This window comes from Vanacampus margaritifer, chromosome 5 (assembly GCF_051991255.1).
Source record: "Vanacampus margaritifer isolate UIUO_Vmar chromosome 5, RoL_Vmar_1.0, whole genome shotgun sequence".
Taxonomy (NCBI): Eukaryota; Metazoa; Chordata; class Actinopteri; order Syngnathiformes; family Syngnathidae; genus Vanacampus; species Vanacampus margaritifer.
In genome coordinates, this window is record NC_135436.1 from 22,760,624 (window position 1) to 22,784,576 (window position 23,953).

The 23,953-nt window shown below is 39.3% G+C and overlaps 2 protein-coding genes and 1 long non-coding RNA gene across 7 annotated transcripts in view; 2 read left to right on the forward strand and 1 right to left on the reverse strand.

Moving 5' to 3' along the window:
- The window catches only part of col26a1 (collagen, type XXVI, alpha 1), a 28,111-nt gene extending 15,735 nt beyond the window's left edge, over positions 1–12,376 (forward strand). For both annotated transcript variants that reach the window (XM_077566262.1, XM_077566263.1), the window contains 10 exons: positions 37–139; positions 1,517–1,615; positions 1,692–1,826; positions 6,464–6,532; positions 6,609–6,661; positions 6,738–6,800; positions 7,136–7,171; positions 7,250–7,294; positions 8,521–8,605; positions 10,076–12,376. In XM_077566262.1, the coding sequence (XP_077422388.1) occupies positions 37–139; positions 1,517–1,615; positions 1,692–1,826; positions 6,464–6,532; positions 6,609–6,661; positions 6,738–6,800; positions 7,136–7,171; positions 7,250–7,294; positions 8,521–8,605; positions 10,076–10,203 (816 nt within the window). In that variant the 3' untranslated portion in view covers positions 10,204–12,376. The remainder of the gene's footprint in view (positions 1–36; positions 140–1,516; positions 1,616–1,691; positions 1,827–6,463; positions 6,533–6,608; positions 6,662–6,737; positions 6,801–7,135; positions 7,172–7,249; positions 7,295–8,520; positions 8,606–10,075) is intronic.
- An 831-nt stretch (positions 12,377–13,207) lies between these two features.
- Positions 13,208–15,021, forward strand: LOC144052323 (uncharacterized). 4 transcript variants are annotated; one of them, XR_013294192.1, is made up of 4 exons: positions 13,208–13,356; positions 13,728–13,820; positions 13,949–13,997; positions 14,149–15,021. It is a non-coding gene; the product is annotated as an uncharacterized LOC144052323 (long non-coding RNA). The 4 variants fall into 4 exon arrangements; XR_013294193.1 differs by having other exon boundaries at positions 14,228–15,021; XR_013294195.1 differs by having other exon boundaries at positions 14,251–15,021.
- Positions 15,022–16,551: 1,530 nt separating this feature from the next.
- On the reverse strand, positions 16,552–18,613 carry LOC144052201 (alpha-(1,3)-fucosyltransferase 4-like). The gene has a single exon (XM_077566083.1). It carries the CDS (start codon positions 18,559–18,561, stop codon positions 17,470–17,472), a length of 1,092 nt encoding a protein of 363 aa, XP_077422209.1. The 5' UTR covers positions 18,562–18,613; the 3' UTR covers positions 16,552–17,469.
- Between the last annotated feature and the right edge of the window lie 5,340 nt (positions 18,614–23,953).

Sequence of the window (23,953 nt, forward strand, 5' to 3'; positions counted from 1 at the left end):
CGGGGAACTGATTGTCTTCTTCTCGTGGTGCGACAGATCAAGTTGTTAGAAGACATGCGGCTGCCAGCGCCAACTGTCGCCAGGCCAACACAGGGAACCGTCGGCAATGAGGTGGACGCACCGCTGCCGACTCCGCCAGGTATGTCGATACATCATTTAAATCGGACTTTTACAAACAAATCATTAAATATATATAAAGTAGGCGATTAATCAGTTTTATTGATACATTTGAGTTCATTTAGGGATGATAACGTGTTTGGTTAATGTTTTTTTTGTGTCTTCTGGAGTTCAAAGTTCATCCTCTCTCTGACGTGACTACTTGTATTAAACTCTTACAAAGAGAATTGTTGAACCAATTTAAGACTACAAATTGAATTGTTGACCAACTTTACATACAAAGTCGCTTCAATTGCTAACACACGATTGAATTAAGTTAGTCCAAAGTGAATATACCGTATTAAGTTTAATTTATTATGAGTTCATTAAGCTTAATACTTTGTTTTGGAGTCACTTTGCATGAACTTAATTCAGGTAAATATATTATGTTTAATGAACTCATAAATAATTAAGCTTAATATATTCATTTTGGACTAACTTAATTCAATTGTGTGTAACCAATTGAAGTTTTTTTTTTTAAGTTGGTCAACAATTCGATTTGTAATCTTAAATTGGTTCATCAATTCTCTTTTTAGAGTGTACCGAGGAGTCAGGCTGGGCAATTATTAACGATTAATTGAATTATTCAGGGATGTGATTTTTCCGCTAATTCGCGGAATTCCGCTTTTTTTTTTATCTCCCCCCCCAAAAAAAAATTATTCAGATTTTTTATTTTTTTTTTATATAGTAGTTCATTGTGTATGCACATGACTCCGACAGATAACATCTTCTGCTATAACAAAGACATTTGTGGTATGCTCTAATATGAGTTACTTTTCATTTGGTCATGATACAATTATTTGTTCATGAAATTTGAACTCTTCAACATTATTTATGTGTTAACTTAGTAATCACATTAGTTAGATATGATGATATTCTCAGTGATAGTTTTTAAAAGCAAAGACAGTCCAATGTTTTAGAATGTGACTGATTTTGAGTTGACTAAAACTGCCATTTTATATGGGATAGTTCAATATACATTGAAAATTTATGCTGTTGTTTTGTCTATTTCTTTGTCATGTGAGTGCATTGAAAGTACTTAAAAACACGGAAAACCCCAGACCCCCGGCTAAATTTTCAGATAATTTCACTTTGGTCAAATCACATCCCTGATTATTAGATGACAGGTTTTTTTTTGTATAGAAACTTTATATTTTGAGTCAGTAATGTCAATATCATTTGTGGACAAATTCATTAAAAGTTGAAATCAAGATTTTTGTGGGGGGTAAAAAAACCCATTTTTGCATCATTATATGAAAAATTTCCCCCAAAAGCCAAACCGCACTGCTCACTGATATGAAGTCTCAGCAAAACGTTCCCCACCCGACATATCCTGTAAACAGATATATCTGTTAAACAGCTGCATGTGCTTGCGAGGCAGTACCAGGGCCCATGGGACCACCAGGCAAGGCCGGACCTCGGGGTCCACCGGGGAGATCAGGCCTTCCCGGAGTCATCGGTAAGACATCGTCCGAATTTGATGTCTTTTTGGGAAGGAGGATCATCTGTTCAACTTATTAACTGTTGGTGTTCAGGCTCAAAAGGGGACAAAGGTCTATCTGGTGAAGGGGGTCTCCCTGGCCCGGCTGGCCCACCAGGTCCTCCAGGTCCCCCTTCCAGGGCTTCTATCGTACACATTAGGGGGGATGTGTTTCAAGTGGATGAGCAAGGTGAGAAGATCGCACTCACACTTACAACGCTCAAACCGTTCCTGCTGTTTATTCATTCATACACTCTGGTGGGGAAAAAAATAAAAGCACATGAATGGAAAAGAGTTTACAGGTGGAAAAACGACTAAAGCAGCGATCTGTAAGTATTTAAACGAGCAATGTGTCTTACGCATTTAGCGAAGCACGTCTTTACTAGAGAAGCGCTGGCGCTCATTGAGTTTAATTGTTCCCGTGTGCTCAGCTGACGTCGCTGTGCCACACTTTACAGCAGTCTGACTGAAGACCACCAACAACAAAGGGGCTCAAATCACAACACTAAAAATTAGTTGGGTTAAAAATCCTCCCAACTTTTTGGGGTTATTTAACCTAAAACGTTGGGTCAAGTTACATTAATAATCCACAAAGCAACACAATTTTTGGGTTCTTTTGTGGGTTATTTATTTGACCCAACTTTGTAGGTTAATTGAACAAATTGGGTCAAATTAACCGACCCAACTTTTTCTGCTAAATAGTTTAAATTAAATGAATTACCCACAAAGCAACGCAATTTTTTGGGTTGTTTTGTGAATTATTCATTTGATCCGACTTTTTGGTTGAATTGAATAACCCAAGTGAATTGGGTCAAAAATGAACTGACCCAAGTTTTTGTGTTATGTAACCCAAAATGTTGGGTCAAATTAAATGAATAACCCACAAAGCAATACCATTTTTGGGTTGTTTTGTGAATTATTCATTTGATCCGACTTTTTGGTTGAATTGAATAACCCAAGTGAATTGGGTCAAAAATGAACCGACCCAAGTTTTTGTGTTATTTAACCCAGAATGTTGGGTCAAATTAAATGTATAACACACAAAGCAACCCGATTTTTGAGGTTGTTTTGTGAATTGTTCATTTGACCTGACTTTTTGGTTGAATTGAATAACCCTATTGAATTGGGTCAAAAATGAACTGACCCTAGTTTTTGTGCTAATTAACCCAAAAAGTAGGGTGGAATTAAATAAATAACACACACGGCAATCCAATTTTTGTATTTGTTTTGTGGGTTATTCATTTGATATTACTTATTGCATTATAAAAACAGTTGGGTCAATTATGGATCAAAAATGGAAAGATCCACTTTATGGGTTAATTTGACCCAGCTTTCTGTGTTGTTTTATACAAAATGACCCAATTTTTTTGACCCAAGGATCTGACCAATATGTATGAGTTTTACACTAAAAGACCCATTTCTTGATTCAAAATTGGGTTACATTGACCCAAGTAGAGGATCGGTCCATCTTTGACCATTTGTTGGGTTATTTTTTTGACCCAATTGTTTTTAGAATGTGGGCTAAAAGGATAACCCAAAAAGTTGGGTCGGTCTCTTTTCGACACAATTTGGGTTATTTTTTGACCCAGCTGATTTTACAGTGACGGAAGATTGACAGATGCAAATGAATGTAGTGAATAGGGCTGGACAATTTTGAAAAATAATCTTAATTGCGATTCCCCGCCCTTCTCCCTTGCACAATTTTTTTTCCCCAAGGTCCTCTTTCCGTGTGTTATGTTTTTCTATTTAATGATTATTATGGGCATACTGGACTGAGGAGTGAGGACAGAGACCCGTCTACACTCTACCACAGCATTACTACGCCGCAATAAATCCCATTTCCAATTCTCAGTTGGTTATCATCACATTTATCCTGATAGATGTCACAGGTTTCCTTCTTGGGGGGGATTTTTTTTTTGGGGGGGGGGGGGGTTCCACTAAAGAGTCAGAGAAAAAAATGACAAATGTGCGCCTTTCGAGGCGTAATAGTAACACTTCCTATTTTTTAATTCACAGTAATAATATAGTAAAACAAAACAACTCTGGTTAATTTAAGACTTTAAACTCTCCATAGGTGTGAATGTGAGCGTGGATCCTTGATTGTCTGCATGTGAGCTCGGTCCAAGGTGTACCTCGCCTCTTGCCCAAAGTCAGCTGAGACAGGCTGCAGCTCACTCATGACCCAAATGATGACAAGGTCTATACAATATAGATGGATGAAAGGGTCAACTAAAGTCATTCTAAAAGTGTGATACGAGTATAACTAGTGGTACGTGTGTTCTCTCTAGTAGAATGCGAAAGAACCAATGGCTAAATACTGTGCAAGTTAGATTGTGACTCTTACCACTAGAAGGCAGCAGACGTCCATGCGTCACGCTCCTGTGGTCGACTTGCTCTGATTAAGCTGTGTCTGCCTCTCTGAGCCCACAACTGTGTCTGCGGGTCTGGAACAATGCAGATTTGGGTCTGCGGGACCGCGTTAGCTTCGGGGGGGGAATCAAGCGGCTGTAAATCGGCCCTAATTTGTTAGCTGTCAGCACAACAGTGTGCGTTTCGGGGGAACGCGCCATGGCCCGCGGCCAGCGAGGGGAGGAGATGGTCTGCCACTCATGTTAAGTTTCTTGGCGAGGCCTCCAGGTCGGAACATAAGAAAATGACTTCCAGAGGAAAATCTGCTTCTTTTTTTTCTTTTTTCTCTCCGTGGACTCTCGCCATCATGTAACAGCACAGCCTCGACATGCGGCAAGCTGAGCATATGTTGAAGTGAAGAGGAAGTAGGGGTGTTTTGAAGCGTTCTTTGACACATCTTACATGCTGAGAACAAGTCGCCCATTCCAACTCTCAATGTGTTTTCTGTGAAAACACACCACGTTCAAGTTTCTAATATGCCGTTTAATGAGCGCTGGCTTGGATTGTCCTGCTGCTGCTGTCAGTCACTGTCACAGTGGGAATAATATAACCTCAGTGGTGACTCTTATCATCTCAACTACTTATGTTATCTTAATTAAAGTTCTGGCTTCCTACACTGGGGGTGGAGAATCTACTGCCCGTGGGCCAGACACAACCCACAGAGAGCTTTTGATCCGACCCGCTGTATATTTGTAAAAACAAATAAAGCCTCAGAGGGCCTCTTAGGAAACGGACAAAAACATACAAGCCACAAATGATTATGATATATAATAATAAGCACTTTGGCTGGCATATGTTAAAGTCCTCTGTTTTATTTTCAGCCTGTCGGATTTGTTTTCAATAATTAGTCATGTGCAAAAATAAAAGTTAATAAAACAGCCTACACTTGGGTGGGGTGGGAACGGAAACTATTAGACTGTCGTGAATGTTCTTTTTTTGTCACTCATCCGTGCAGTTGGTTGCACAATTTAATTGTATGGTGATCCGAGGTTGGGATTATACAGCTCGCCTGGGATGTAATGTGATACGCCTGGATTGTGCGTGCCAAGCAAGTCTCCAAACTACAAAGCAACACGCGTTTACATGTTAAATACTACATTAAAAGGTAGACAACAAATCTTCCCTGCATATTAACTCATTTACTCCCAGCCATCTTTACTGAAGCAACCCCCTTCGCTCCCGGCTGTTTTACTGGATTTGGACTGATTTTGCAAGGCCCACAGAATATTGTGTTCTATTGCTATAAAAACATGAGACCTACCAAAAGAAAGGTTAGAGTCTCTTCTTTCTTTCTCTTCTTCCGTTTTGCAGCAATTAGCATTAGAATATAGCTAAATTTCATCATTATTCACAAATTTATTTAGAATTGTGAGTGATTGAGGGTTTTTTCAACGTGGTCCTGGTTCATTTCCTATGCTCTGCTGCCACCTGCTAGCTGCTTGTGTAATAACTGCCATTTCTTCAACCGTTCTTTGTAGTTGAGAGGCATCAAAGCCTTCTGTATGCTCTAGCATAAAAACACACACATAAAAACGTATTAATACGTCTTTGGGACGCTTAAAACGTTTGAAATAGAACGTATTTTTACGTTTTTGGGAGCAAATGAGTTAAAGATGCATATTAAGACTCATTCAACAAACTGTTTAAGCTTGCAATGAAACACGCCCTTCGTAGCTAATACACCTGCTTGGGAGGTAAGTCTCATCACATGAAGGCCAAAACATAGCTAACTTTCCTCTTTATTCTTGTCAAAAAATATTTTTACAATCGCATGTATCATGGTGAAAATGTACAGTATACTGTAGTGGATATAAAAAGTCTACACACCCCTTGCCAAATGCCAGGTTTTTGTGATATAGATGTACAATATTAAACTCATTCAAATTCATTCAAACCCAGAAACGTATACCGGTAAATATGTTTTTTAATACTTTGTCCTGCACTCCCAAAAACATATGTAAACATTATTCATGTTTTTTTATGCTAGAGCATACAGAAGGCTTTGATGCAGCCTCTGAACTGCAGAGAACGGGTAAACGGCTCGCAGGTGGCAGTAGAGTTTAAGAGATCAACCAGGGCCATGTTGCAAAAAGCTCTTTTTTCCAGTGTTTTCAACAGGTTTGTGACTAATGATGAAACTTAGCTATGTTCTAATGCTAATTGCTGCAAAATGGAAACAGATACAAATATGCTTTTTTTTTCCTGATGAAAGAAGAAACTGTAATCTTTATCTAAAACTTTTGGTAGATTCTATGTTTTCATAGCAATAGAGCACAGTATTCTGTGGGCCTTGCAAAATCCTTTAAAATCCAGTAAACCAGCCGGGAGCGAAGGGGGTTGCTTCAGGGAAAATGGCCAGAGTTAATGAATAGTGTGAAACATTTGTGCTAATTGTGTGCGTGGGTTATTTTTGTACAGATGGGGAGTACATCCGTCTGAATGGCCCACCTGGGCCACCTGGTCCACCTGGGCAACCTGGCCCTCAAGGTACATAGGTCGTAATTTTTGTTTTTCATATTAATACACAATAATATCCAAAATTGTGTACAATTACTGTGCACAGGTCCGTTGGGACCCAGGGGCCCTGCTGGGATTCCGGGCATACCGGGACAGAATGTGAGTACTTTTCCACGAATGTTCAACAATAAAAGAGTAAATCATCATGAACATGTGTCCTTGTGTTCTACACAAGGGCAAGGACGGCGACCCCGGCCAGCCTGGGATTACTGGACCCAGAGGTGATCCAGGGCAAAGGGTGAGGCTGATTCATTGATACGAAATGTTTGTTTTAGGATGACTTGTGTGGCTGAACAAATTGATTGGATATTATTTCTAAGTCTGCGTCCCGTGATGTCATGTGATCCGAAAGGTGAAGCAGCTTTTCTTCAAAGACTTGCTCCAGCCCGTGACTAATCCTCCCTGCTCTCTTTGTCCAAGGCCACTTTGCTCCCCTCTCTAGTGGGCCTCCGCCTTTAAAGCTGATCCTAGTGCAATGATTTAAGACCGGAGGTCTGCTGAAGACCAGGACGAGTGTATGAGAACAAGGGTGCTAAAATATGTCCTCTTCTCTTGTCTTTATTCCTCCGTCAGGGGCTTCCAGGTGAAATAGGCCAGCCGGGCCAAGATGTGAGTATACGCTTGTTGTGTTATATTAAGCACAAACAGTAAAGGCATGACAAGATGATTGTTTTTTTTTTGTCACAGGGACGACCGGGGTTCAAAGGAGAGCCAGGTGAAAGCTTCAATGACGTAAGAAGTGTCTGCTACTCTACCTACATTTACGACCGTATATGCACTATATTTGCATGTTACCAAAATATTTGTAAGAGTAGAGTATGGTCATAGTATCACAAGATTTTTTCTTCTTCTTTTTTTGTTGTTGTTGCAAAAAAAGCCTGGTCAATTTACCTGAATTTATTATTATTATTGTTATTATTATTTTATTAACATTTTTTTAAACCAGACTACAGTTGTAATATTGCAAGAACTATTTTGTAATATAATGGGGAAAGAATCCAATTTAACTCATTCGCTGCCATTGACGGCTATTGACGTCAAAAATTCATTTGAACTATTTCTATTTAACATTTTTCCCACTTTTGTTAACAAAAGTATGAAAACCTAGATTTTTTTATTGTTCATTTAAAACAGATATAAAATTTGCAATTATTCGTGAGTTAACTATTGAAGTCATGCGATTAATTACAGTTAAAAACATTTAATTGCCTGACACGATTTTTTAAAAAAAGGTTATAAAAAATTTGGGGCGATTAAATTTTCTTATCATAATTAATTGCAGGACTTCACAAATTACAAATTTTATATCTGTTCTAAAAAATTCTAGGTTTTCATACTCTTGTTAGAATTTTTTTTTTTAACTAATAGAAATAGTTCAAATGAATTTTTGACGTCTATAGCCGTCAATGGCAGTGAATGAGTTAATTTTATGAGACAAACATTATATTAAAGTGATTTTTGTAAAATAACAAAATAGTAATCATAGTAGATGAAAATGTTACTTGACCAGAATAGTGACCAGAAGTCACTTGACCAGAAGTCCCATTTGTAATGTAAATGGTGAATGGGCTGATCTTATATCGCGTTTTCTACACCAAATGGCGCTTTACAATGCATCACATTCATTAATGCGGGAAGACTCAAAACAAAACAATGCCAAAAAATTATTAGTACTATTTATTTATTTTATATATTTTTACCAGGATAAAGTCCTGATATTGTGAGAATAAAATTGTAATGTATTTTGAGAAATTACTCAGTTTTGTACTATATAATTATAATTGTACTAGCAAAAAACAAACAAACATTTTTACCAGAATAAAGTCATAATATTGTGATAATAATAATAATAAATGAAACCACAATAAAGTCCTAAAATTGCAAGAATAAATGTACAATATGAGAAAAGATTTGCATGGAACACGCTCGTCTGTTAACGGTGACATTTTGAATTCAAGCCGGACGCGGTGCCACAACTCAGGGAGGCTTTGAAGATCCTGGCTGAGAGAGTCCTGATCCTGGAGCACATGATTGGCATTCACGGTGAGCCAGAAGCCAACGACACAACAACATTTAGCAGTCGTGGGTAGAGACATAAAAATACACATAATTTATGTGTGTTAATTGCATCAGTGTGCACACCCTCAAACTTTACTTTTTTTTTACGCATTAATCAACATGACACATACAGTACTTATGCTGCAAGAGCGCTCCAAATATATCCGAATGCAAGGGCGTCTTTTGTGTGAGGTCACTCCACTGTTTTTCTATTAGATTTAGGTCTGGGCTCTGGTTTTAACCTAATTTCCTTTTGATGGAGAACAGTGGCTTTCAAACTTGTTAGACCAAATACCAATGAAATGCAGTCTAGTCAACTAGTCAATGTGTCAACTTTACCACTGCGCAATAATTACGTTTATATTTTAAAGTCAACAATTATTGTTACATACTCCTCAGTGTACAGAGTAGCGACCCTTCAGTTGGGTTACGTGAGGTCGGTGTGCGACCGAGGACAGCGGGGAAAGCGAGTGAGCAAGCTTGTGTTGATTAATTAACGTCAATTTAAAGCAACACTAAGGAACTTTCGGTTTGTGTTGATTATGGCGCCGCCATATGGACAAAAGCGGTAATGTTATGCCTGAAAGAAGACCGCATTTCCCATGAGGACAAGAGCATTGCGCCGTTTTTTGTGTGCGCCGACATTCAAATTGACTTCAGTCTGTGTAACGAATTTAAGTCGATGTTTCATCAGAAGAGTTATGAAAATATATATTTTTTTAAATAACTATCATCACCTTAGCGTCGATTACGAAATGAAAATCGGAAGTCACTCAACCCTTTTTCAGAGTAGGCACAAGTGTTCATCAAAAACACAGCAGAGATTTTTTTCCTAAAAAGTATACGTTAGTAATATTTTTTTGGTAGCCACTTAGAACATTTACACTTCAAAAAACTTCATATTTAGATTTTTAAATGATTACAGTGAACTGACCGTGAATAGCAAAAATTTGTGAATAATTTATAATTACCATTGAAAAAAATTGGATGTAAATGTGACTAAGTGTATGATCTGGTGCAAACACAAAATTAAAAAAAAAAATTAAAAATCCACAAATAGAGGAATTTGTGAATACCACAATTATGTGGAGGTCAACTTAACATGAATGATGTATTGTGCTTACTTTTGGAATACAACTGAACTATTTGTAACAAATGTATTGTACTGGATTAAAAAAAATGAAAATGAAGCCAATGCCACATGATAAACAGTTTAAACCAACATTTAATCATACATCACTTAATTTATTTAATTTATTTTGTATTATTAATTTGCTATTTATTTTTATTATGACTTGATATTTTTTAAATGGTTGCTAATTTAGTATTTTTTTTTTAATGTTTTTTTATTTTTGAATTTTTTTTCATTAAAAAAATGGTATTGTTGACTGTCTCTATATCAAAGCGTTTGCGCATTCCAATGTGACTGACTCGTTCGTCCTTGTCCCCACACAGGAATCCCAGAGGGGTCCGGTTATGATGTCATTATGGACCCCCTGTCCTTGACACTGAGAAAATCCAAACGCCGCCAAGCTTCTCCCAAACCCGCACCCCCGGGAAAACAAAAACCATCTCCCGTTTAAGGCAATCGCAGTGTATATTTTCGGCTGGATGTTTCATTTTTTTCTCACACTTTTTTATTGCCTTTTTATCGCCGTAAGCATCCGAGTGAGTTCGATATGATATTTCATAGTTCCTTTTTTGGCGCGGCTGCAGCAGGATTTCAGTCTACATGAGTGTAGTAGCAGCGCTTACATGGTGTCAGACAGTGAAATATAAGCCCATAAAGTGTTATGAGGGTCTTGGCTTCTTTCTTTCTACAGATAAAAGACGGCCTAGTAAACACATCAGTTGCGCTGGCAAAAGCTCCCCAGGCTGCGATAGGAGAGTTTCCTGAGAGCCGGTGCCCAAAAACGTACTGTTTAGTGTCGAACACTCTCGCGCGGCATCCTCGCCATTCATCCCGTGTCGGCCTGTCAAACATATTTTTTTTTTACTCTCCTCTCTGCCTCGTTAAAGGAGAGGTAAGACGTGACAGGCTGCCAGCAGCGTCTGCTTAAAATGATAGTTTGCTTTTTAGAGAGTACATCTGGAGAGCGAGCGCACATCTGGAAAGTAAGTTGTTTTTTTTTCTTCTTTCTTTTCCTCTCTCACAACCTGACGGGATTACATCTTCGTAAGCGCCTCGGAAGGCCGGCTGTATCGCTATATCAAGTCCCTCGCATAATAAACTTCGATGTGCTATGGACAGTAAAGGCCGAAATGTGTCATATCTTCAGCTCAAGTGCATTTTTATTTGTTGAATGGGTGACTAAGTGGAAATGACACAAAGTGAAAAAGACTGTCAAGTTAATTTTTTATTGAATTCTATTAAAAATGATATTATTCATACTCATATGTTCAGTAAATTAGAATACTGTACGCTAGATCACTGGTCAGTGGTTCTGAAACTTAAAAAATACTCCAAGTTACACCATAAAGCAAAACTTTTTTTTATTTTTTAAATAAACAGTATGTTAAATATTATTGTAAGCTACTGTATCATTATGCATAGGTTGAACATATTAAATATAAGAACTAGGGGTGTCAGGCGATTACAATTTTTAATCATAATTAAACGCATGACTTCAATAGTTAACTCACGATTAATCGCAAATTTTATACCTCAATATGAACAATAACATATATTTTTTCCAAGTTTTCATACTCTTAACATGAAAGAGGACAAAAATGTTAAACTAATAGTAATATGGCTCCGTCTTTTAGTCATTTCATAATAATTCATAAAATTGAGTTAAAATTAAAAAGGTATACCGTTTGCACTGTAAAAAAAAAACATGTGATATTGATTTGTGTTGAGATCTTTTTTCTGCCACTAGATGGCATAATTGCATTTGTAAGACGATGATGACAGCTCAGTGCATTTTTATTTTCATATTAAGAGCTATCACATCTTTAACATGAAGTAATTTGTGAAATTCCGCACATTTTAAAAATTGTAAAATACAACTTGACACCAGTCTCCACAAATATATGCATTATTATTAAATTTATTACTGCAAAATTTTGATGTGGACATGTCCCCCAGTACAGGATGTCCAAGTAAGAGGCGGTCATTAATCGTGCGTTAAAAAAAATTGTGGCATTAAAGGAACTTAAAATTAAAAATGAATGCAGTAATTTTGACGCAATAAAAATGACACTTGCACATACAGTAATATAATAATAATATTTTAACTATAAAAATAACGTGTTGAACTGAAAAATTTACCGAACTGAAGAGAATTTAGCCACTAAAATAGCGCTGACACTCTTTTTCCACTTTGTGTGTCATTTCAAGCCAGAAAATGACAACAAGAAGCCAAAGACAACAAAAATCACAAACTCAAAACGTGGCCAAGTTGTGACTCATTTTGGGCTCAACTGTGTATGGGCTTTATTTGACAATAACACATGGTGTAATAATGACAAATACACACTACAGATGAGATTTCCAATTGACGTCACAAAATGTCTGTTTGAGTGATCAGAATTGTGTTGTAAAACACACAAGACACTTCAGATGTACATCTACACAGCATTATATTGTTTACAACAATTTTTCACCTCTCACTGAGTTCATTGACTTTACCAAAATATTAGAAACTCCCACTACATTTCTACACCACCGCAAACTATACGCACAATAATTCACATGCTAAATTCATATCTAAGTGACTGAATAAAAATATATTTTTTAAATGTCTAGTGTGTAATATAAAGTCTCCTGTACCCTTTTCTGTTTACATCTTTCCATTAGTAAAAAATAAAAATAAAAATCTTACTGCGACTTGAGTTTTTTCTTCTTGAGTCTAACCAGGTTGGTGATTGATTAGTCATGTCTGGCTCCATCTGTACATTTTCTTTCATATGTAATTTTGTCCTTAGCATTTGTAACCGCGATGATCACATAGAATAAACACCCTCCTCCCTCAAATAGATGCCTGCCTTAACCCATCAGCAACAACAACAAAAAACACACAAAAACGTGTAGTCGCCGTTAACCCGAAGGAAGACGCAGAGAAAACCCACTATTGACGGTACCCTTGAGCACAACCAGATGCAGCAGTTCAAAGAGGTTCAATACAGAGAGTGCGGTGGTGAGAGTGTATCAGGTATGACTGGCTGTCTCTCTCCATTTGTGGAGCTGCAACAGCTTGCAGGTACACAGTATAGAATAGAACCGAGGGATATTTTTGCCGTCCCACTTTGTTTGTTTTTGTTCATTCACCTGTGTATTTGCTTCTGTTTACATTTGGAAAGTGACGCAGAATGTTCACATATTTAGTAAGGAGAATAGCAAGAAATACAAGAATTGGTGTTCTTTACCTTAACCTAAGCGGTAAATACACAACTTTTAAAACCATAGCCCATTTTTCAAATATGAGAGAACCCATGGTAAGAACAAAAAAAGCATACGTGTGCTTACAGTGGTGCACTTGAGGTGACCAACAATACCTGTTGTAGTACCATGTTTAACCTGTGAGAGGCAGCATAGTGCCACGCGCCATCCAGACTGCTGGAAAATACAAAGAAGAAACTGAATTAGCTCGGCGGTCGACAGGTTAAAAAAAAAAAGTCTGTCGTTGCAAACTCAAGGTAGAGTAGCCAACAATTGTAGTGTTCTGCCAAAATAATTACTTTGATAAAGACCGTAGCTTGTGGAAGAACTATTCAAGTAGCCTACTGAGTAACTGGTGAGTAACTTCTGATTCATTTAAGGTAGCACGCCAAATAAAATAAAATATGAACATGCAAATTCAGATATTGCCCAATCACTTTCAAACAACAGTATTTTTTTTATTTACAAATTACCATAGCTTACCATGCTAATTAATTGGAATAGTTATATATAATTGAATTAAGTTGAACTTCAACGTGGACTGACCCATATTTATCAGCAATGCTGACATCTGTTTATTCCTCAAAAACAATTTGATAAATAGCGCAATTTTCCTTTTCTCACTTGTATATTATAAACATGAGTAAGCAAATGCGGCCATTTAGAACAGGTCCACATATCAACAATCCCTTGGACTCTCAGCATTCCTCCCATTTTACAATGAAGTGACCCAGACCCCGATGAATCTCAGCATCGTTGACCCAGAAGGAGCAAGAGTGCTGGAGTGACTTTCTCCACATTGGTGCACGGACCGAGCAGGTATGACGGCATGTGTGTGTGTGTGTGTGTGTGTGTGTGTGTAACACTACAAAAGATTTACCAGCATGCACAACACCTTTGTTGCTAAACTACAGTCCATTTCAATTCCTCTTCCCCTTCTCCTGCAGGATTAAATATTACCTTGTGTCAGCGGCTGACAACTTTCCAGGGGCTGAGGTGAGTCGTTGCTTAGCAACAAGGTGAAAAATTGGATTTATCAATATGAGATTGGGGGGGGGTCTGCTGTTAAACAGGGTGACGGTGTGCTGTGATGAATACTTAGATTCCAAAGCAATTTTAGTAGATTTAAATCAATGTTTCCTTTCAGCAAACCCCTCCCCATTTTTTCTTCTTCCCACCATCCTTTTGACTAACTGTGCTGTTCATATGGCCCCCGCGGGCTGGAGACCCGCTAATCTCATTTGTACAGCAACAGATGTTTCTCCTAAAAACATCCGCCGACTGGGGAGTGAAAAGTGGGCCCGGCGGATGAAAGAACCTCGCGTCACATCGGCAGACATATTGACTCGCGGTACACTTACGAAGAACTCTCACATAAACAAGTCCACTCCAGTCGTTCGGATGATTTTTATTTATTTATTTTTTGCTTTGACCTGTGAGCAAAAATGTTGTACTTTGGTATAGAGTGAACAATTCTTTAAAAAGAGGCTTCATACTGTTTATTTCTACTGTCAAGCTAAACATAAAAAAATACAATTACACATTGTTTAAAACACAACATTGCCTTTTGCTAGCTTAATGCTAACACAAGCAAAACACCATATATGGGCTAGCAAATAACATTGACAGTTGCCCTAGTATAGTATAACCCTTTAGGCAATGGCTATTAGAATACAAACGGTGCATCAATAAACGCATGTAGACATTATAACAATGCTCACATGCATATGTACTTTATCCTCTGCATTAAATGACTAATATTGCTAAGGACCTGATATTTTACAGAACAAAATTTCAATAAATTAATCAATTAATTTATCTAACTAATAAAATAACTTGCCGACTAACATGCCAAACATTTGACAGTTTTACAATACTTTGTTCTTTAATATTTTTGCTGAACTTTATAACAGAGAGAAAAATCTGCTAATTATTAGTTGTTTTTTTGTCAAAAATTTTGGGCAGGGGCAATGTTTCAATGTCATTATCTTTGTATTATGTTGCAGTTTGTAAAATAAAATTGAATTAAATAAAACCGGGATCTAAATATTTATGCTGTTTATTGAGTCATTAACAGTAGTTTTGAAAATCTTCTTCGCTTATGATTTCCTGACTGTACTATACTATACTGCCAGGAGTAGCGATGAATCATAATGTTTAAAAAAAAAAAAATCATTCTGTAATGGTGTTTTTGCTTTGAGATAGATTTTTTTAAAACTCTTTTTTTTTGTGGCGAGCCTAGAACGGATTAATGGTATTTCCATTCATTTCATAGGGGAATAATGATCTGAGGTACGAAGTTTTCACGTTCTTGCAAGCAAGCAAGGCCCTTGCATACGCACACAGACGACAAATAAAAGCGCGGCGTGCAGTAATCTGACGGCTGGTTTCCCATGGCTGTGTCTCGCCGGCCCGTGGACCTTCCACTCTGTCTCGCTGATGGCTCCTGTGTGATTGCGATCATCCATCTTACTGTCAAAGGCAACAAAAAAGGGCAAGAAAGGGGAAATCGCACACATACGCACAGCCACACGCGCCCGCCGTCCCTCGCGTCCAGCAAACAAGCCGCCGCAGTGTGCGAGCGGAGGTAGAGACAACAGGCCGCTTCAATTGGCTTTATGGAGGGAACGGACGTGGGTGTGCATCTTTCGGGGTCGTCCGCGGCTGCCCATTATGCTGCATGATCAGTCACTGGAGTGTACGTGGGGGCGGGGAGAGGGCGACATGTCTGATCTTGCAGCTGATCAAAAGGCACCAGAGACTTGCTCCCTTGTGGCCGGGCGAGCGGGGCCTCATATCAACATGTCTCTGTTCAGTAGACAGGAAAAACAAGAAGAAAGAGAAGGAGAGGGAGGGCTGATTGGTAGTTGGTGGGGGTCGGGAGACGTATGGGCGAAAAACGCACAGATGAAAGGATAGCGAGGGAGGCCCGGCGACAGTATTTGACAACAATACATAACTGCGCTTGTATGCTTTTTGTCTCTGATCAGGCTTATTAAGGCGGCCGTCTGTGTTAACATGACAGGAAGTTGTTCACGTTTAAATGTTGTTTGTAATGTAATCGACACTTTTCCTCAAAGTAGTGACAATTTCGACAAAGTCAATATGGCGGTCTTACTCGGTGAAACGACGCTCATTGAAAAGCATTGGGTCGTCGTCATTTGATCCGTGGGGTTTATTTTGACTACAAAATGTGATGAAATGTTGTTTTGACTATTAACTCTTTGACTGCCAAAAACGTTAAATAACGTTTAGTAAAATCCTATGGAGGAGTGCCAAAGACGTTAAAATACGTTTTTTTTTTTTTTCAAAACAGAGGTGAAACTAACCATTTTCTATTGTTGATTACTGAAAAACGGAATAAGGTAGAAACAAACTTTTTTTTCTGATGAAAGATGAGAGTCCAATCTTTCATTTGGTAGTATGTGTGTTTCCATAGTCCAAACACATAATTTTCTGTGGACCTTGAAAGATCAGTCAGTAATGCTTAAATCGGCTGGCACCCACGGCATCCCTTTTCTGAAAACGTCTGGCAGTCAAAGAGTTAATGACTATAACAATCTTCCAGGTTTGTATGCTAGTCACGAGTAAAAACAGTACGTTAGTTTTCAATGTGCAAAGTTAGCAACTGGATGTTCGGAATTTTTAAAAGACTTAGTTGCCTTGATTGTCACAGTCATAATCATAATGTGATTATTTTTCAAACTCATTCAGCCCAAATAGTTATAACAACCACTACATTGATGCGACATGCTAATCATTAGCCCATCTTTGGGGTTTCCCGTTGTGTTAGCATGGAGCTAGCAAAGGATATGCTTATGTTTAATGTGGCAGTAAAATTCAACTGCGAGTGACGATAAGCAGCTGTTGCCAAACTGCTACTTGCTCTGAAGTGAGTTGAGACGTTCATTTTTTTTTCTGTGACCAAGCTTCTAACTGAAGCTAATCGTAACAAATTAATTTTCCCTTGAATTAATTAAAATGTCATTAATCTATTCCTGCCGCTTCAAAAACATCACCATGTTGTCTCGTTTTTAAGACAAATATCACCGTCTTGTAAAATGGAAATAGAAAACATAATAAAAAGAAAATGTAAATAAATAAACTGATTTTATTAGGTAGCATTTAGCCAAAAGTCTCTCTAACGCGCACACAGTAGGACAATATAGTGTCTTTAATACCCTTTAAATTGACTAATAGCTAATTTTGTTTTTAGAATCTTATCTTCCTATTGAAACCAAAAAGAAAAAAAATCGAACATCGACTTTACTCACATTATATTCGACTAGAAATCTTTAATCATTCTACCACTAAAAGACGCACGCTTGTTCTTTTTTTCCAAAATCAAATAGCCTGTAATGTATTTGTAAGGGTTACAAGAGGAATTCGAAATGGGAGTGTCAAAGTTTTTCGCTACAGGGTTCTGTCCCAGTCCTGGGGGGGTTTGTTTACTGTACACGGGAAGTCCTCAGGACTCAAACCATCCGGTCAAGTCATGGACCACGTGAGTGCGTCCGATGGTCTTCCTCAACGCCCTGCAGGCGGTGCAGTAATGTTCTTCCCAGAAGGCAGGCTGGCGCAGTCCGAAGCCCGTCCTCCAGCGCAGGTGCCCCATCAGCCGTGCCGGGTCCTGCCTGAGCAACAGCAGGTACCGGGCCAGTGCTTCGACCGAGGAGAAGTCATCCACGTGGATGAAGGCCTCGGGCGGCAGGAAGCGCTCGTAGTTCTTCCGTGCGGGACCCAGGACCACTGGCACGGCTCCGGCCAGCACGGCGTTCCACAGCTTCTCTGTGATGTAGTCCGTGTGTTGTGAGTTCTCAAGTGCTAAATAGAAATTGTAGTGCTTTACAAGCCGCACCACGCTTCCGAGGCCTTCAGGAATGCTGCGTCCAGCTCGGCCGAACACATCCACCTGGATGTACTGACTAAGCTGGAAGTAGAAGGCCACGCGGGCCTGCGAATCCACCCAATTGCTCACCACCCACGCTACCAAGCCAGGCCGAGAAGTTCTGGAAGGTTCTGAGAGCGGCTGCCCATTGCCATGTTTCTGGACCAGGTAGCCATAGGGGAGGAAGATGTCAGAGTCGGCGCGGTAGCTCATTGTGAGGTTGAAGCGCCCCTCCAGGCGCCACAGGGCCGGCGTGTGCGAGGGCGACTCGTAGTTGAGCCATATCCACTTCTGCCAAGGCGGCCGGCCCACTTCCGGCGGCAGTTCGGCACTTCCCGAGGCCACGTCGCGATGGTGCACGAGCACGCCGTCTGCGTGCGGGTACGCGCGCGCGTCGTCAGTCAGCACGCAGCCGTCCACGCCGTAGCGCGCCAAACAATCCGGAAGTGGTCGCTTCCGCCCGAACGGATGAGTCCAAATCAAGAGCGTCACCTCGGGAGCGGTCGTCGCCGGCTTTAGCGCGAGCGGCTCCGGTAAGTGGAGCAAAGAAAATCCCAGGAGGACGAGGAAGGTGGCAGCCACTAGGCCCGCGGTGAAGAAGTAGCCGTCACATTTGGACAAACCGGGGCGCCTCTTTGAGCATGCGCGGGTCTGTCGTGCCCAAACTCCCATAGGTGCCTTTCACCCCCGAACACAAGCGCACCTTGTAGTTGTCTTCATGGCAGCCTTAAGCTTTAAAAAAGCTTTAATCCAGTTTGCAGCGGTCCAATCGGGACGCTGATACTGGACGTGGCAGAGTGCTGGCGGGTTTCTGTTGCCAGTCAATGAGGCTTCTGTGACGTCCACACGGCCTCTCTGGCACTTAGAAACTCAAAGTCAACACCTCCAGTTCAGGAAATAAGTAACGTTTTATGACACATTTATCACACACACTTTGTACCTTCGAGGTTATAGTAAGGCTCGAAAAAGTTGCCCTGGTGACCATCAGTGAATATATCAGTGTACTTGAGGGACTATGCCTAAATTTTAATCCATTAAAGAGGATAGGGTATTTATTTTAGTCCATTTTACACAATGAGATTCACAAATATTAGGGATTTTAGTGTCAGCTTCATTTTGTTGGTTTAAAACACAATAATAAGTTATTTTATTTTTTACGAATCTATCGTTAGAAGCAGGGATTCTCAAAATGGGTTCCCGGTTTTTTATTTATTTTAATTGGGCTATTAATTGTTAAGTAAAATCAGACAATTGATCATATTTATTCTGATAAATTTGTATTTTGTATGTTCTTTATCATTTTATGTTGAGTGTATATTTTAAGTAGGGCTGCACAATATATTGAAAACTTATTGTTATCATGATCATGCACATACAATAGCTGTGTTTAACTTATATTTTTATGATTACTATTTTATAAGCAAGATTGAGTATTTTTTTTAAATATATATTTCATTTTAAAACATTAAGAAACATGGTCGTATAATTTAAAACTTTTGTATATATTTTTAAATATACCTAATATAATTTAAAATATTCGACATATTTAAAATTTACATTTTGAAACAATAATAATCACCTTATTACTAATGGCTTGTCCTCTAACAGTAACGTTCGTCTACCACTGGGTGTCTCTATACACAAAGCTGTGCTTTGGAGGAAATTCTGTTTTGGCTTCAATAAAGAACCCGGTACAGCATTTGAGCTTTTCAGACTCTGTCGGATTATATTGGGGAGGGAGAAAACATGCATTATTAATTTTGCCAATAAATAAATATTCAGAGCTTTGAATTAGGCATGTTTTGCCGCCACACTTTGAAATATTGGATGTTTTATTCAGCGTGGAAAAACAAACCCAAACAAAAAGCCTTGGTTTTGATTAAGTGTCCAAAAAGAAAAAGTAGTTCCACATGTTGTTGTGCTGATGGTGTGAAAATGCGAAAACATCTGCGTTTGCAAGACCCGAATCTGGCAGGAAAAAGCACGCTGTGTGTGTCTTCGGACATCATCCCCTCCTTCCCTCCCCTCAAGAATTTGTCATGAATCCCGGATGGAAGCGTAAAACATGGAGCGGTGGGAGGAGATGAAGTGAAGAGCATGTGTGTTACTCCACTGGGTCCTCCTCCTTCCTGTGACATCCATTCACTTTTCCTCACTGTGGGGTTACAAAAAAAAAGAAAAGAAAAAGCAGAACAACTGTGCGTGTCTGTGCATGTCTGCTGTGTGTGAGATCAGCTAACCTCATAAGAGGTTTTGTATTCTTTTTGCATTATTTATCCCCCCTCTCCTTTCAGCGGAACCGTTCTATTTTCAGCTGATTCTTCATCGGATGTTCTGCCTGGAGGGGGTTTATCTGGGGCTGACGAGAAACAACAGCAGTCTGGTCCCAGTATTATTAACACATGTACGTCCCACCGCAGAAGCAGCCGAGGTTAGCGTGGTCTGGGAGTGACGTACGGCGGCCTTGTGCGGTCTTCTTTCAGTTTTTCTGAATCTTTTTTTTTTTTTGCAGGAAATGCGCAGTAAGTCTAGTTGCGCCGGTAGCTACACTCGTTTATTTTCTTGTTGGTTGAAGGCTCGCCTGCAGTGTCCACGGACACTTCCTGTTTGAAACTTTATCACCACGCGCTTAAACGGAAAAACTTTTGAGGCGCCACATACAATGTACTGTTCTGTGCTATTTTTTTCTTTAATTGAACCACAAAACCTAGTGATAGACCGATAATCGGCCTGGCCGATTATTGGCGGCGATATTGGTCATTTTTACAAATATTGTATCAGCCTTTTTTTAAAAAAAAAAATCTGACAGCCGATAAAAAAGTCAATCTAAAACCATTTTACGCACAGGGAACTATTCATTTAAATTTTCAGTTAACTTTATAACAAATGCTGCTGACCCTGGGAACCTTCCGAACCATTTGTTTTTGTTCGACATTCACTCCTGTGCTCCCCAAAGCTTATAAATACGTTCTATTTGAAATGTTTTAAGTGTCCCAAAGACGTATATACATTTTTATGTTTTTTTTTTCATGCTAGAGAATACAGAAGACTTTGATGCAGCCTCTCAACTGCAGAGAACGGTTGAATAAATGGTAGTTATTACAAGAACGGCCAGCAGGTGGCAGCAGAGCAAAGTAGATCAACCAGGGCCATGTTGAAAAAAGCTCATTTACCCACAGTTCTAAAAATGTTTCTGAATAATGATGAAACTTAGCTATATTCTTATACTAATTACTGCAAAACGAAAACAGATAGAAATATACTTTTTGTGCTGATGAAAGAAGAGACTAATCTTTCTTTTGGTGGGTTCCATGTTTTTATAGCAATATAACACAATGTTCTGTGGGGCCTTGCAAAATCAGTCAAAATCCAGTAACACAGCCGGGAGCGAAGGGGGTTACTTCAGTGAAAATGGCTGGGAGTGAATGAGTTAAAAACAAAGAAATGTGAAAGATAAATATTTCAGTTTTGTTTTTTTGAAAAAAAAAAAAGATTTACTGTAGAAAGCTAGATCTTTAGTATTTACATGTTTAAGTACCATTTAACTTTTTTAGACGTACTAATAACCTTGGGAGCTCCCTGAACATTTTGTTACAATTTTAAAAAGATGTCTATTGTCGAAGATTGAAAAAAAAAACGTTTACATTTTGAAAAGTCAGAAAAATTGCCCAATAAACATGCTTGAAGACATTACAACAAAATCAAGCTTGACATTTGTATAAAAAAATTAAATGTCGCCAATATATGTCCCCCCTTTTTTTTTTTACTGAAAATGAATATCGGCTCCAAATATCAGTTATCGGCCTCCTTGACTACTAATAATTGGCATCGGCATCGGCCCTGAAAAAAACATATCGGTCTATCTCTAACAAAAACATAGCGTAATTGTCAAGGAAGAAGCACAATTTTAAGGTTGTGGGTTCGATCCTCACACCTGTGACCATATTGAAGTGTCCTTGAGCAAGACGCTGAACCCCGAATTTGCTCCCAGTGAACCTGGTGAATGTGCGGCTTTGGGCGCTATAGCTAAAAAAAAGCACTATATAAAATAGCAGTCCATTCCAATACCAAATGGCTTGCAGACCGGTATCGGATCACGGACCGAGTGTTGTTGATGACCACTGGTGTAGAGTACAGCGCGACACAGAAAAAAGGCAGTAAGGTGATTGCTTTTACCGGCAGTGTAAAAGTGACTTGTAGGACTCAAGTAGTCCACGGGGAGCGTGCTAGTCTTTTACGACGGGACCCCCAGGTCATCGCTCATCTTCCATATTGATTTTCTCTTTTGCCGTTCTCGGGGGACAGGATGTCTCAATTGGTCCCGCCTGGTGTGGGAGTGTGAGCGACAGAAAGCCATGAAGATGATGAGCGAGTAACGGCGGGGCTACAGAGAGAGGGGGGTCACGGAGGCCCTCGCCGACCCATGACCTTAATCATGACCCCTGGGGTCACACCGGGGGTCAGGGGTTGTGTGAAAGTGCCACCGAGGCGATTCACTGCACTGCCGGGCACTGATGATCTTATGCAGCCGTGCCGGCCTGTCTGGCGTGATCAGTGTTGCGCGCAGCCCGCGGGCCCCCGAGGGCCACACATCCGTCTAACGCGGCCACACGAGGCCCCGCTAAAAGCACCTCGCAGGCACGGACGATGAGCACCAGCAAATGGCGGACGTAAGAGGAAAGTGCTAACGCTAGAGGACAGACAGGCGGCGCATTGACTTGTGCAGTGGCAGCAACACATATGTCCTCATTTCCAACTTGAAAGGGGACGTAGAGCACAACATTACGTAAAATTGACTTTTGAATCACTTCGTATCTTCGAATGGTCCAAGCGTGACATTAAACAAGTAAAATTTGTAACAGTAACAGTTGGGCACATTTACATAACTGCCCCATAAAAGTTTCTCGCCCATGATCGGTTTGGCAGGGTGAAGATCCAGCACCATTTCAAGTGACTATCCTGCTTCAGAGACTAAAATGCAGAAAACCCCCAAAGCAAGGTTATTTTAGTTAACTAAAACGAACGAAAATTCAAAAAACTATTTTGTTGACGAAATCAAATAAAAACGAAAATCCTTTTTAAAAAAACGAAAACTAACTGAAACTTAACTATAACTATAATTATAGCAAAAATGTCCTTTGTCCTTTGGTAATCAATTTAATGCATGAGCCTTCGGGGGATGATTTATTTTTTATATTAACCAGAATAAGGACATTCGAAAGTGTGTCACACAAAAGTGACATCATCTAGCAGCAGCCAATAGAAAAGCACCTTCAGATGATGTCGCTCCCATGATGTTTTTCAAATATTGTGCACAAGTAATACACACTTTAAAGAAAAAAAACTAATACTGAAACTAACTAAAATATGAAATAACTAAAACTCATAAAAACTAACAGAACCACCCTAAAAACTAACTAAATTAAAAAAACAAAACAAATTCACAACGAAATAAAAACTAGCAAAAATGAAAAATTCCAAAACTATAATAACGCTGTCCCCAAGATGCGCGGCGCCAGAACTAGCATGATAAGGACCAAAAAAAATGTAAGCATAGCTACATTAGCGTTAGCCAACAGTGTTATTAGTTTCTGATAAGTGGTGCAAAGTTGATTCAATGACCTGGAAGTAAAAAACATTCTATTATATTTGTATTTATTATATTGATTTATAATTACACTTTTGATGATTTCTATTGAAACTTGATGCCTCTTGAAAATAGTTAAATAAAGGTAGACTCACAATAAATAAGTGAAAAATCTCAAATTAACCCAAGTGGAAACGTCCCCCTCATAATAACTGATACGTGACCCGCCGCGCTGTATGACTCCGGACCGTAAAGCCACCCGTTTGACCTTGTGCGTTTTAAGTATGTTATAGAATCCACTGTGTAAACATGTCACGGGTAAGCAGTAAAGCTGTCAAATAAAGGCGGCTTGAACAGGAAGCAACATTAAAATGGAGTGAAATGAATGCTACTCAAAGGTTCTCACTGGCTTTGCCTTCCTTGGCTGCTGTCGGCGCCAGACGTGTTCAACGTGTGTTGTGGGTTCATCATAATTTG